Here is a 14,435-nt window from a genome sequence, read left to right as displayed (position 1 = left end):
TGAACCCAGTCATGATTTACTGTTCAGATTTATAGAAGCTGAGAAGCACAATAAGAAACAATGGTGTGCTCTAGGGCTTCTCCCTAAAATAATTGCTTCTTCTGTCATCTAAACTGAGTGAACAGAACCCATCAAGGCAAAAGCTCTGGAAAAGTGAGCTGGTTGGTAAAAGTGGTTGTTTTCTTATTCCCAGAAGATGGGGAGCCCTTGCAGCAACATAACACCCCAAGTGGCAACTCAGAGAGGAGTCCCATGTTGAGTTTGGCCCTTTCACCCATTACAGGGCTGGTCTGCATTAACCTCTTCTCAGATGAGTCAAGTACCTCCAGATGAGGCTCTGGACTAACTGAGCTAAGCAGTGTCTCCAGTGACAAATACTTAGCTGCATGCTGCAAGCAGCAAAGATTCAAAAGACAGCCCGACAAGACAAGCTAAAGAAATAAGGGAAGGAAGGAAGGAAGGAAGGAAGGAAGGAAGGAAGGAAGGAAGGAAGGAAGGAAGGAAAGAAAGAAAGGAAGGAAGGAAGGAAGGAAGGAAGGAAGGAAGGAAGGACGAACAATTGTTGGTAGGGGAGGCAAGAGTGAGATATCTCCCTTCAGCCAGGCAATTCCCATTCTGCTCCTAGGAAGAAAATCCATGGCTTGTCTTTAGGAACCTTTTAATGAGGCCTGAAATACCACTTCCAATCAGTGTGGACTAGGACTGAGATGAAACTCAGTGGCATCAGTTCCTCTAGTATTCATAGACTTCCTTTTGTGCTCAGCCTAATCTCAGAAAGCAAGCCAAACCAAGAGGAAGTCTGTGAATGCTCATAGAGCAAAGGCCGTGCAACTGGCAACCTTTTTCCGCATCACCTGCTGCAACACAAACAATGGCTGCTGCACATGGTGTGGAAGAGGGATGCTGCTTGTGCAGTGGTTGCCTGGTGCTCATGTCCTGGGCGTGGAGGTGGGCACATTCTCCAGGAGCCCGATCTCCAGGCAGAAACACAGTGGGACAGAGCCTGGGGAGCTGAGCCCAAGGAATCTGACAGATCCTCACTCCCCAGACACATTAATCACACAACTCTTGTGTTAAGTATACAGGTTTGGATGGGTCAAGGATTTGACTCTGCATAAGATGAATTCCAATGTTCCTATGATCTGAAATCATTAATTTAAATAGGAGGAGTTTTTTAGGGAAGGGAGGGAAGATTTAGTGTATTCACTTATTCAGTTCTAGGTATGTGTCAGGAAAACTTGGAATTGCAGAACTAGGAGAATGTACTCTCAGATTCACATGGAAGATGCTAGATTCAGTTTCAGCAGTTGATTGGCAGGACACCCTGGGAATCCCTCTCTAACAGACAATAAAACAGCAGCACCACAGGGTAATTGGTATACAGAACTGGCTATGAGCTCCCTGAACATATACAGAAAGTTTTATAGGCTGTGGGTCACATACACATTTTGGGGTGATGGTGAGCAATGAATGGATACATTCGCAGAGAACAATAGAAGTATGAACAGAACAATGCAGGGTTAATGACAGAAAGGATGTTACAAAATGCTACAATGATACAGGGTGATTGAAAAGTGAATAGGTAAATAGTTGAGTGACATGAATCATAACTGGTACCAGGTGTGGGTTTGACATTCAGGGGAAGGTGAACATCCAGGACAAAGAAATCTGTTCAGTGCTGCTCCTCCCAGCAGGAGAGTCAACCAATACTTGGTTTTCCTTTTCATTGTAGTGGAATGTATCACAGCAGATTGAAGGCCTGTGCCTGCATTCCTTGCATGATTGAGTATTCTCACCTATTGAGTCCAATGCAAATTATTGCCTCAGGCACATGGCTAACTGGAGAGGAGAATGGATAGAATAGAATACCAAAGCTTCTGGTGTTACCTACTTTCTCAGACTTCTGGAATAGGACAAAAAGTCCTAGTTCTTTCTAGGGGAGAGCAGTAAAAGCACTGCTGCCAGATTTTATAATAAAAGGACACATAAAAGCAATTTTTTAAATTAAAGGTTGTATTTGGTCTTTCCCAACTTATGTCTAAGCAGAAGTAAGCCCCATGTTGTTCGGAGGGTCCTCAGAGAACAGTGCCTAGGAGTCCAGGACAAGTTATTTTGCATTGCAACATTGAGTTTGGCATGTTTATTGAGAAAAAGGTCCTGAGTTGTGGGTCTGGCACTAAAGATTAATATACTTCCCACCCAGTTCCAAATCACTGAATTGATTCCCCTTTCAACCTAATCATATTTTCCTATGTGTGCATTTCTATTTGCTAAGTCCAGTGGTGCGGGAAAGGTACTTAATGCATGCTCAGAGTTGAACCACTGCATCTTTCCATCTGAAACTTCAATGCTTTCTTCCTTAGAGACAACTCTAGGCTGTCTGTAATCTTTACAACCATGGCCTGCAGGGATCATTGCTAGTTATTGCTTCAGCCATTTTATTAATCAGCAAAAGTGCCACTGAATACTGCCTATGTAACTCATCCAGATGGGATTGGAGAACCTGACTTGGTCAGATTAACCTAAACCAATCCGTCACATTTAATGAGTAACTTCCATGCTCAACATGAAAGTAAAAGGAATGAAAGCAAACTCCTGCTTCTTGGGCCAGTTTGAGAGCAGCCTTATTCACTGGTAATTAAGCTTATGCATCCATGCTGTCCCTGTTGCAACCACATACCAGCACTGAACCTGACAGGCAGAGAGTTATGTCTGCTAATTCTACAAACTTAGAAAGTGAAGGAACACATATTTATGCACCATTGCAACAGAGGCTTGTATAATATTTCCAGGAACTTAACAGATCTGAGATGCAGCATCATTTGTAGGAGGCATGGTTTTAAAACACAACTAAATAAAAGTTAAAATAAGTAACAAAGCGGATAACAAAGCTGTCCCGAGATGCTGAGGAATGTGGTGACAGGATATAAAAGTTTTAAATAAATAAATAAAAATAAATTAAAAATGATAAAACTGATAAAGTATCAAAGAGAGCTCAACAAAGAGGTGGTTGCTCCATTGCCATCTTGGAATTCAGTTTGTAAGAGCTATTCATACACAGTAAAAGCATACTGATCAATACTGCAGAACAACTGGAAAGATAGATTCAGAGCAAATCTCCAAATCTGAAAAGTTTCCACAGGGCAGCCTTGATCTCTTTGTTCCTCATGCTATAGATGAATGGATTCAACATGGGAGGAATGATTGTGTATAACACAGCAAAAGCTATGTCTAGATCAGAAGAAACACCACTGGGAGGCTTTGCATAGATGAAGATGCCACTGAATACAAATATGGAGACTACAGTTAGATGGGGAAGACAAGTGGAGAGGGCTTTCTTTTTACCATGTACTGAAGGGATTCTGAGCACTGTGGAAAAGATCTGCATGTATGTTACAATGATAAAGGTAAAGCATCCAGCTGTTATTCCACAGCTGAATACAAGAAGGCCAACTTCCACGAGGTACAAGTCAGAGCAGGACAGCTTTAATATCTGTGGGATTTCACAGAAGAACTGATGCACAATATTGGAGCACAAAGTGATTGTAAATGTGCTGCTAGTATGTAAGATGGCATAAAGAAGACTACTGAGCCACCCAATGGCTACCATCTGAAGGCAGGCTCCTTTGTGCATAATTCTCTCATAGTGCAGTGGGTTGCAGATAGCCACGTTGCGATCGTGTGCCATGATAGTTAGGAGGGCAAGGTCTGTTGCTGCAAAGAAGAGATAAAGGAAAACCTGGGCCACACAGCCAGAATAGGAAATTGACCTGCTATTCATGAGGGACATAGCCATGGATTTGGGCACCATGACTGAAACTGTCCCAATGTCCAGCATGGCCAAATTAATCAGAAAGAAATACATGGGGTTGTGTAGATGGTGATCAAGGCTTACTGTAATGATTATGATAAGATTTCCTATTAATGCTGTCAGGTACAATGACAGGAACACAAAAAAATGTAAGAGCTGTAATTCTCGGACTTCTGAGAATTCCAGCAGCAGAAAGGTAGACAGAGTCGAGAGATTATTCATTTTTTCTTCATTTCTGGCCTGGAACCTGCAAAAGGAAGATAGAACTTCTTAATCTACTAAAATTGATTAGCCAGTCATCTTAAAAACATTCCCATTTTTGGATCTCAACCTGGATTCCAAAGATTGAAAAGTATAAAATCTCTCTCAATTCCATCTTTAAAAAATGCCCACAACCAGCCAGATCCCGAAAAAGACACAATCCATAAAATGGTATGTTACTTTTGAATTTACATTTTTGCACATAAAGTAAGCAACCTTTCTGAACCTTCCAATATCACATACCCAAATTTGCAGTTATGGGCAATAAAAGCAATGCACTGTGATTTCAAGTATAAAAAAATAAAGCAATGCTTCTGAATCAAAGACAGAAGAACACCACAAACTGGCATGAACTGAACATAAAAGCATGCATACGTTTTGATGCTAATATTTCAGTATTCACAACATAAATTACAACTTTGTAACTTCAACTAAATTTGGAGTACCTGAAATGGGCACACTCCTGCCTGCATGTAACTTTACCTTGAAATATCAACTGACAAGCACAATATTTGGCTGGCAATTTTAAATGTTATCCTTCAGTGCTTAGAATAATTTTCCAGAGATTCAACCATTCTTCAGAACATTATGCTGAGCTTGTAGTAGGGTGTGTCTAATTGTTAAGTATATTACTGTGGTACATCAAGACCACAATCAACTATGGATGACTGGAGATGACTGGATATCTTCCTGGGTAGATTTTCTGCCATCACTTCCATTTTAGGATCTACCCAAAGTAGGAAGGACCTTTGGAAAAATTATGGCTTCTAGGTTAAAAGGCAAACTCTATTTATTGCACAGTGAGCAACTCCCTTCTTGCTCTTGTTTAGTCCAAACTTCAGAGTCTACTGGAGCTGCTATACAAGAGGGTTGTAGTCCAGCTGAGTCCCACCATGTTGTTCTCTGGATTATTCATGCTCTCCTACATAACACTAAGTACCACTTTAAACAATTTCTTGGGTGGATGGAGATTCACAAATCTATTGCCATGGAAGCGCCACTAATTTTACAGGGACAGAAAATTCAAAGTTCACAGTTCATACATGCTGATAGCACCTCCCATCCAATAAACCTGGCAGAAATGGATAACCTGAGGATAGGGATGAGATGAAGCCAGCTGGAATCCATCCCTCCAAGCATTTGTGGGCTTTGTCTTGAGCTCAACCCAGACTTCCAAAGAGGGGTGAGCTGAGATGAAGCCAGTGAATGCTTGCTGAGTACTCAGTTGAGAGGGGAACTCCAGGAAAGCAGCACCCTCCTGTCTGCTCTCTGAACAGCTGTTCTGGCATGCAAACAGGCACTGCTACCAGTCATGGGGAATGCTTTCCTAGTGGGCCCCTCATGACCGAGTGCCCTGCAATGAGCCTTCTTTATCCTGAGGAACCATCTCAGTTTTAGCAGCTGCTCTGGTGGTTGGGTGGTTCTTGCAGGGGAGCAGCAACCTGGCATACCAGCCACCTTTCCAGCTGGCCAACCTTCTCCCCTGCTTTCTGCTGCCAACTCAATTCCTGGAGAGTACTCCACAAACCCCAGGAGCATTCCCCAGGAACTCGGAATGTGGACTAGTAAAACAAAGTCATAGCAGATGTATTTTAAGATCAGCACAACAAATATGCTTGCTTCCAGATAAGGTGTCCTATAAAGCTAGCTATTACTATTAGTTATCATATCCTATTTTTCAGGCCAAACCATCCCTCAGAACAATAGTGGCATTACTGGTGAAGGAAAGTAGTGCTGTGATACCTATGGTTCCACATACAATCCAGCCCTTAAAGCTGCAATTTTACTTTGACATTCTTCAGAGCAAGCAACATAGAATGTAACAGGACCAAATTGTGCTCTGAGCAGCACATGTGCATCATGGTACAATAAGCTGTTTTCCACACCAGGCTCTAAGTTAACTCACTGCCCGGCTAAGAGGGCTTTATGTGTATTTCCCTCTCGACCTGGAGTTCACTGAAATACTTTTCAAGCATTTCCCAGAGCTATACCAAGAAGCCTCCATTTCCTTCAACAAACTGTCTTTGCTTCAAGTACACTGCAATCCACTGTCATTCTGGCTTCAATTCCTTCCTAAAATCTGCCTCAGGAGTCCCTCACTCCTCACTAGCAGAGCTTCTGCAGCTTTTGCAAGTTCAGCCCCTAGGTTGGTTCTTCAGTTTTCCTTCACTTCTTCTCCTTTCCTGCTCTAGGCTTCCCTAAAAGATATTTCAGGAGTCCTCTACTCCTGCTCCAGGCTCACATTAAGCTTTTCCCATACCCCTCTAACCAAAATCCTGCCCCAGTTCTTCATACTCCAGTCACAACTGCGTGAATCTGACCCCCATATCTGACTACCAGATGAACTGACTTCCTTAACTGCTCTCTATCAGTATCAGTCCTATTCTTTTCTTGAAATCGAATCCCATACCCTCACCTTCCTTTAATAATGGACTTGAAATGTAATTGCCACAAACTAACCAACTGCAACTGGTCAGATTTATCCATTCACATTTTAGTGTTTCTTTCTAGAGAAAACCAATTAATATATCTGACTTCTACCTTAGTAAAATACAATTTATTTGCCCAAAGACATGGCAAAATTCTAAATGTAATGTTAGAATGGTAAACAAACAAAAAAGAGAGCACATTTTCTTTCAAAGGAAAAAGAGATATCCAGATCTTTCTTTAATTAAAGAGGGGCCATAATCTGGCAGGAATTGCCTCTTACATAATTTCATGCATTCTTCCCAGCTGCATGAGCAGTTATTTGCCAGGCAATACAATATCACCTTCATGTGCATAGATTCTTGTTCATTTGCAATATCCCCTAAAAGTTTGCCATGAAACCTTTAAGACAAACTATATGTTGATATTGTCTTCACCATTTTAATGGGATGAGTAGATATAAAGCTGCTTGAAAATATCTTAAATGCATCTTAAAATAACACTGAAATTGTTGCTTTGTTCTATTTAAGTATGCTTGACTTGATTAGTGGAGAAGATCATGATAACACAATATTATTTCAGCAAGAAGTATTTGTAAATAGACAAGTATAGATAATAGGTAGATAGGTGAGTTAATAGAGAGTTAGAAAAGGGGTGGGGAGAGTTGTTCTGTATGACAGAAAATACACTAAATAGCACAATTATCAAATGTCTTAAAATACTTTCAGATATACTCCAACATTCAACTTGCCCTTCAAACTACCTTTGGGACATGATTCACCAATCTCGACCAACTACTTCCAATCTTCTGGTATAATATTAGCTCCCACGTTATTCTTCCCTTCTATACAAGAATTAAAAATGTTTCACATAGGTGCACAATTTTCAGTTATAAATATTACTCAATGTATGGGAAGGGAGTAAGTCTGCTTTGACTTCATGGGTTCTTATAATTTCATGGGAACTTACTCCCACCGGTCCAGCAATCTGGATGAGAAATTGTTAGTGAAATTACCACCTCTGCAATATTATTTCTTCTGCTTTTTAAGACACTGAAGCAGATAGCTGGAATGTGCCAAATGCTCCTGCCTCCAGCATACATGAGTGCAATGCATGTCTAACATTATTTCAAAGCAAGTTTTCAAAAGGTATCAAAGTACTGGGACAAAATGTTTTAGTGTCAAAGCGCTGGCATGCAAAACCAAAGCAGATATAGTACCTTTTGGTAAAAAAGATGGAAATGCCTTAGATCATGTTTGATGTTATACCCTGATGGTCCATATTAAAATAACTGGAATAGAATTTAACTGATCTGAGAGAATTCCAAGAAAATACTAGTCTTCCTAAGAGGAATAGAATAATCCCTTCTAATAGCAGTAACATCACTCCTGGTTTCAAATGTGAAGCAGCCATTCATAACACGCCACTCAGTGGAGCTCTGCAGCCCGATAAGGGCCACTTCCACCCAATCAAGGGCCACCTGACACTTCAGAAAGGTTTTCTTATTTCCCTGCTCAGTAAATTTGATCCAAGGGGCAGTGGTAGGAATAGTTGGGATGCCTTATGTGTAGATGGGCCCTTAGCAGAGGCTTGGCTACCCTGAACACTGCCAGCCATTTGGATGGATGTAACAGATACTGCAGACATCAGAGATGTGATAATAATGCAGCCTACAGACCTCCAGCTGTCTAAGGCCCTCTGACATGAATTTGACACTGCCTGCCACTCAGGCACCAAGTGTCCCATTTTTATGCTTCCCACTTTTCTTTGCTTCATCCAGGTTTTTCTTTTGAACATGGGACACCATTTCCTTCGACTGAAATTTGCCCCTTCAATGCATTAATCTTATTCTGCATATGTGTGCATTGTAAATATAAGCTTTACATACAGTGCAAAGAAAGAACAACAAGAAAGAAAGGAACTTATAGCACCCAGCATCAGCTCTGGTGGCTTCTGGCATTGTGCATGAAGTCTTGGGTATGGAGGTCTGGCTTGCTTTCCTCAGCCCTAATCATTCACTCCTCTCTAGGTGGGTTTGGCTGGGGGGGCTGCAGGAGTTTGGACTCTGTTTCAGAAGTCCACTGGGAGAAGTGGGGACATGGCATCAACAATGAGAATGCAACTTTATTTATTTTATTCCATTGATGAGTCATTTTGTAAACACAGATCCAGAAAGGGATACCTAATCATCTGATATCATTGCAATCAAATCCATGGCACTAGAGTTTTGTTCTTTGTTTTGTTTTTGAAGGTCAGGGAGAATATCAAGGAATATGAACAAATAAATGCCAAGCAAACCACGGCTGAGGCTACAATGTGAATAGCCACAACTAGAAGGTTTCCAGGTGAAGCAGACAGCAACTTTCTTGGCTGGGGAAGGGGAAGGGGAACTGGAACCGGAACCATGAGGGAAAACCAAATCAACCCCAACCACAAAGAAGTAAATTCTCCCCAATTTTATCCTTATAGAAGCCCTGCGAAGTAGATTCTGGTGAGAACCTGTGACTGACCCAGAGTCACCCAGCAACCTTCAAGTAGAGACTAGACTCTGGTTCTACTGAGTAGATATGCATTGAAACTCAACAGAATCAGTCCCTTTAGCGTTCATGGACTCGCTCTGGTGCACAGCCCTAGCTTAGAAAGCACAGGCTGATGGATGTGTCATGGAAGAGAGATGTTGTTTGCATAGCACTCATGTGAGTCTTAATTCCTGGTGAGCACTGCATGAATGCTGTACATGCTCACCAGGAACTTGCACTCACAGGTGTGGAAAAGTGGACCAGGGTCCGGGGACCAGAGCCCAAGCAATCACTACATTCCTACCACTAAAATAGATTCTTCACTCATCCTTTCTTCTGATTTCTTGTCCATCAGTCTTCACTTGCTGGCACTGTCAGAATTGACAAGATCTGCTTAAAAGTCTCATTACCATGCTGAGTGCTGCAGCCAATGGAGAATGTTGGTCTTCATCGTGTGAGGCTACTAACTACAGTGCTGATTACTTACATACAGGGGTGTAACTTTCGTACACCAACACTAGAGGTATTTTTTCGCGTACAGCTCCCACACCTTAACTTTTTCCATAAAGCACCCTTGATCCCTTTGTTTCTCATGCTGTAGATGAAAGGATTCACTGTGGGAGGTATCATGGCATATAGCACAGCAATCATATCAAGATCAGAAGAAGCACTAGTGGGAGGCCTTACGTAGGCAGCAACACCAGTGAATACTAACACAGAGACAACAGTGAGGTGAGGAAGACAGGTGGAGAGGGCTTTTTTTCAATCAGGGACAGCAGGAAGTCTAAACACTGCAGAAAAGATCTGTATGTATGTGATGATAATGAAGATGAAGCATTCTACTGATTTGCTGCAAGTTAGTATAAGGAGCCCAAGCTGTAGGTAAATTGTAGAACAGGAAATCTTCAGTAACTGTGGGATTTCACAGAAGATCTAATGGACATTATTAGAACAGAAGTTGATCGAAAAAGTGCTACCAGTGTGTAAGATGCCATTACAAAGACCCATAATCCGTCCAATGGCTACCATCCGAAGGTAGGCTTCTTTGTGCATAATTCTTCCATATTGGAGTGGGTTGCAGATAGCAACATAGCAATCATGTGCCATTATAGTTAGGAGGGCAAGATCTGTTGTTCCAAAGATGTAAAAGAGAACCTGGGCCACACAGCCAGAAAAGGAAATTGCTATTCATGAGAGACATCACCATCAGTTTGGAGATCATGACAGAAACTGTCCCAATGTCCAGCATGGCCAATTTTTTCAGGAAGAAGTACATGTGAGTGTGTAGGTGATGATTAAGAGCAACTGTTATAATCATGAGAAGATTCCCTGTTATTGCTACCAAATATAGTGCTAGGAACATGTAGAAGTATAATATCTGTAGCTTTTGGACATCTGAGATTTCCAATAGCAGAAAAGTGGATATGGAAGTAAGGTTGCTCATTTTGTTTTCTTTCTTTTCCTGTGGAGGAAGGAAAGAGCTGTTATGCATGAAGAGGAGATGATGATCATGATCATGACAAAGATGACAATGATGATATTGCATTAATGCCCCACCTTTCTTTCTCTTGGAAGGAACTAAAGGCAGCTTACAAGGTCTTCCTTCTCTCCATTTTATCTGCATAGCAAACATCCTGCAGGATAATTTAGTTTGAGATTCTACAGATGGCCCAAAATCACCCAGAGCTCTTTGTCCCTGTCCAACCATGTAGCCACTTGGTCTCAGCAAAAAAAATTAATTCTTTCCTTCTCCCTTGCAATCACTACTTTAATTTGAAAGGAAGCTGCTAATGACAGTTCTTAGAGACAACTTTCTGAATTTATATGAACTACACTTGAGTAGGTTTGCTTGACACTGGAAGCAGACAAGTTGGTTTGTTATGTTGTCCAAATACCATTGTGGCATTTCTGCATGGCACATTTGGTTTTGAGAAACTACAAACAGGAAAAATGGTTCCTTCATTTGATGGCTTACTGGGATGTCCAAATTGGGAAAAACATATCACTGTGATAGTGAATCCAGAACCATAGTACCGCTTGGCAAGAGTGGCCAATGGATGTCTTTAAATTTTTGCAAATTTATTCACCAAAATAGACATCACTGAACTAATGCCCCTCCCCTCAAATGGAAATTGAGGACTATCTATGCAATTTATAACATAGGTGACAAAACTACCAGCCGCATAGCTTGCTCAATGTTTCTTCAAACGTATATGCATGCTATCTACTTCAAAAATTGTCATACTGGCTAAGTATTAATCAAATTATACATGTAGAACAAATCATCTATAGAAGTGATTGCAGCTCTAATAATGCTTTACATTATATTACTAATTAAGGTAATGTACTAAGACATTAAGAACTGTCTTTATTCAGCTTTTATTAATATTTCAGCTGCTTTGATTCTATCAACAGATAGATACAGATAGTGTTACAAAGCTCTAAGATAATTGTAGAATTATACTTGGCCCCCACTTTTTTCAGTTTTTTTTTTTTTTTTTTAATTTCAATGTGCACAAATGATGCAATAATAATTTCTCTGTTCAGTTCAGGTTTGAAAGATCTTCTAGATGGCACCCCACCCACCCTGCCCCATTTCAATTCAATTATCTGTTTTGGCAACATAAGATTACAGAGCCAGCTATCTGTTCATACTGAAGGCATTTTCTTTAAATTATGCCAACTGCAGCTCTACATGGGTAATAGAATAAGATGCCTTGTGAATGCAGATCATGCATTTGTGAATGAGATGAGGTGAAGGCATTGCTTGTTACTCTGCCCTTCATATAATGACCCAAGAAAAAAAATGCTTGAAACCCTTGTAATATATGAATATAGAAATGCCCTGGCAGAAATGATTCATTCTGTTTTGAGTAATGCTGATATTTAAGTCTAACAGTACAAAGAATTTTCTTCAACATTGCATTGTTTCCAATATACTTGAGAACACTTGAAAATATCTTTGCCACATTTCAATGTGAATACTCACCCAAACATTGCATATACTTTCATTGCGGGACTCAATTTCCTTTCCAGCTTCTTTGGACATGACCTGTCAATATTCCATCAGCAGTTACCACTTTGTGCAATGAAATGGGCTTGTATATGAAATTCATAGAGAAATTCTTTGTGCAACTTGAGCCAACACAAGATAACTAATCCTTAAGCAGGCATTTTTAATGATTCATTTTTAATAGCATCACTGCAGCAAATGGAGTAGAAGATGCCTACAGCTAGATACAAATAAATGGTAGTCTTATCTGAAATCTGTATCTGAAAAGGGGACTGTAACAAAATAAAATTGTTCAACTGAAAAAATTTATATCACGTGCTAAACAATTAAAATGGCTGCACCATGAATCCTACCTGGGAGAGCATGACATGCTAAGCAGTGGTGGCTCTCCACCATAGGTTTAATATGCCCAATGGCCACTGGCTTAAAAATGGAAAAGCAAGCAAGCAAGCCATGGATGATTGTGGCAATCATGGGGACTCCATTAGAATATAATGTAATGGGATGGAGAGCAATTTATGGGACAAAAAGCCTGTATGCTGGACACTTGAAAGCTGGTGTAGGCAGCAATAAAGAGAGAAGACACAAAGTACTAGGTTCAATATGTGACAAATTTATTGACTATAAACTGAATTCAAATGTGCAATGCCCAGGAAGTAACATTTTTCTTCCATCTAGTGACTTGTTTGTGAAATGTTTGGATGAGACAACCCTACTTTTGAGAGTGGTACATTCATACCTTCCTTTTCTCAACCTCCACATTTCTAGATGACTCTGGAGGCCATCCTGTGAAACCATTTCCAAAGACCCCAAAAGTCCAAGTGTATGAGCCAAGATACCTTGAAGGCTATCAGTATCATGCCTATGGATCCTGCCGCCTTCAGTCAAAATCATGCTCAAGGTACCTCAACATGCACAAACTATTTTCACCCAGTCACCTGTAGTTTCTACACATACATGTAGATTACATATACATGAGCAAATGAACTGAAATAAATTACTTTCTCTGAATCAATATCTTCTTTGGGATCAGTCAACAGTTGGCAGAAAATGCTATCTCAGCTGGAGCTTCGATAACATACTTATTTTTATGTTAATATCCAAGATTGTTTTCCCTACAAGGAACCTAAAGTGCTTTGCATAAACCTCCTCTGCCTCTCCATTTTATCTTCATAACAGCCTTGTGAGGTAAGTTAGGCTGAGAATCCTAACCTGGCCCAAAATTACCCACTGAGCTTCAGGCCAAATAGGGTCTCAAACCTGGATCTCTTGAGCGCCTGTCTAGCTCTTTATTCCTGCAGGGATTGCCAGACCTCACACCACCCCCTTAACAGCTTCATCACAATGTTGCAGGGGGCTGCAAAAAGGGAATATTACCCTAGTCCTTGTGTGAGGTCACTAACCATGGGACTGATTCTTTACATATAGAAGTGAATCATATGCAACTCTCACTGACCAACATTATGATTATTTTTTAGGGTAAAGCCCCGGATCTGATTTTTTCCCACAAAGCAGACTTGATTTCTTTGTTTCGCATGCTGTAGATGAATGGATTCAGTATGGGAGGAATTAGAGTATATATCACAGCAAAAGGTATGTTCAGATCAGAAGAAGCATCAGTGAGAGGACTTGCATAGGCAAAGACTGAACTGAATACAAACACTGAGACAATGATGAGGTGGGGGAGGCAAGTGGACAGGGCTTTCTTCTGACCAGGCACAGAGCGGATTCTGAGCACTGCGGCAAAAATTTGCACATATGTTGCAATGATGAAGATGAAGCATCCTAATCCTATGCTACAGCTTAGTACAATAAGCCCAACTTCAATGAGATACACATCAGAGCAGGAAAGCTTAATTAATTGTGGGACTTCACAGAAGAACTGATGGACAATATTGGAGCAGAAGGAGATGGCAAAGGTGCTACCAGTATGTAAGATGACATACAGAAGACCAGTAAACCACGCAATGGCTATCATCTGGAGGCAGGCTCCTTTGTGCATAATTCTTTCATACTGGAGTGGATTGCAGATGGCAACATGGCAATCCTGTGCCATTATAGTGAGGACAGAAAAATTGGTTGCTGCAAAGAAGAGGTAAAAGAAAACCTGGGCCACACACCCAGAAGAGGAAATTGACCTGCTATTCATGAAGGACATACCAAGAGATTTTGGTACCATGACAGAAATTGTTCCAATGTCCAGCATGGCCAAATTCATTAAGAAGAAGTACATGGGGGTATGTAGGTGGTGCTCAAAAGCAACTAAAACAACGATGAGAATATTCCCTAAGATTGTTATCAAATATATTGCCAGGAAAACACAGAAGTAGAAGATGTGTAGCTCTTGGGCATCTGAGAATTCCAACAGCAGAAAGATGGACATAGAAGTAAGGTTGCTTATTTT

At 40.8% G+C, this 14,435-nt stretch overlaps 2 protein-coding genes and 1 pseudogene across 2 annotated transcripts; all 3 read right to left on the bottom strand.

Moving 5' to 3' along the window:
* Positions 1–3,106: 3,106 nt before the first annotated feature.
* On the bottom strand, positions 3,107–4,033 carry LOC123033435 (olfactory receptor 14I1-like). Its single transcript, XM_044450040.1, has one exon. It carries the CDS (start codon positions 4,031–4,033, stop codon positions 3,107–3,109), a length of 927 nt encoding a protein of 308 aa, XP_044305975.1.
* A 5,468-nt stretch (positions 4,034–9,501) lies between these two features.
* LOC123033434 lies at positions 9,502–10,462 on the bottom strand (annotated as a pseudogene).
* Positions 10,463–13,505: 3,043 nt separating this feature from the next.
* Positions 13,506–14,435, bottom strand: LOC123033433 (olfactory receptor 14A16-like). The gene has a single exon (XM_044450038.1). It carries the CDS (start codon positions 14,412–14,414, stop codon positions 13,506–13,508), a length of 909 nt encoding a protein of 302 aa, XP_044305973.1. The 5' UTR covers positions 14,415–14,435.

Source organism: Varanus komodoensis, unplaced genomic scaffold, assembly GCF_004798865.1.
Source record: "Varanus komodoensis strain SLA01 unplaced genomic scaffold, ASM479886v1 scaffold62, whole genome shotgun sequence".
NCBI lineage: Eukaryota > Metazoa > Chordata > Lepidosauria > Squamata > Varanidae > Varanus > Varanus komodoensis.
The sequence above is the reverse complement of the archived record's forward strand: the minus strand, read 5'-3'. Positions and strand labels throughout refer to the sequence as shown.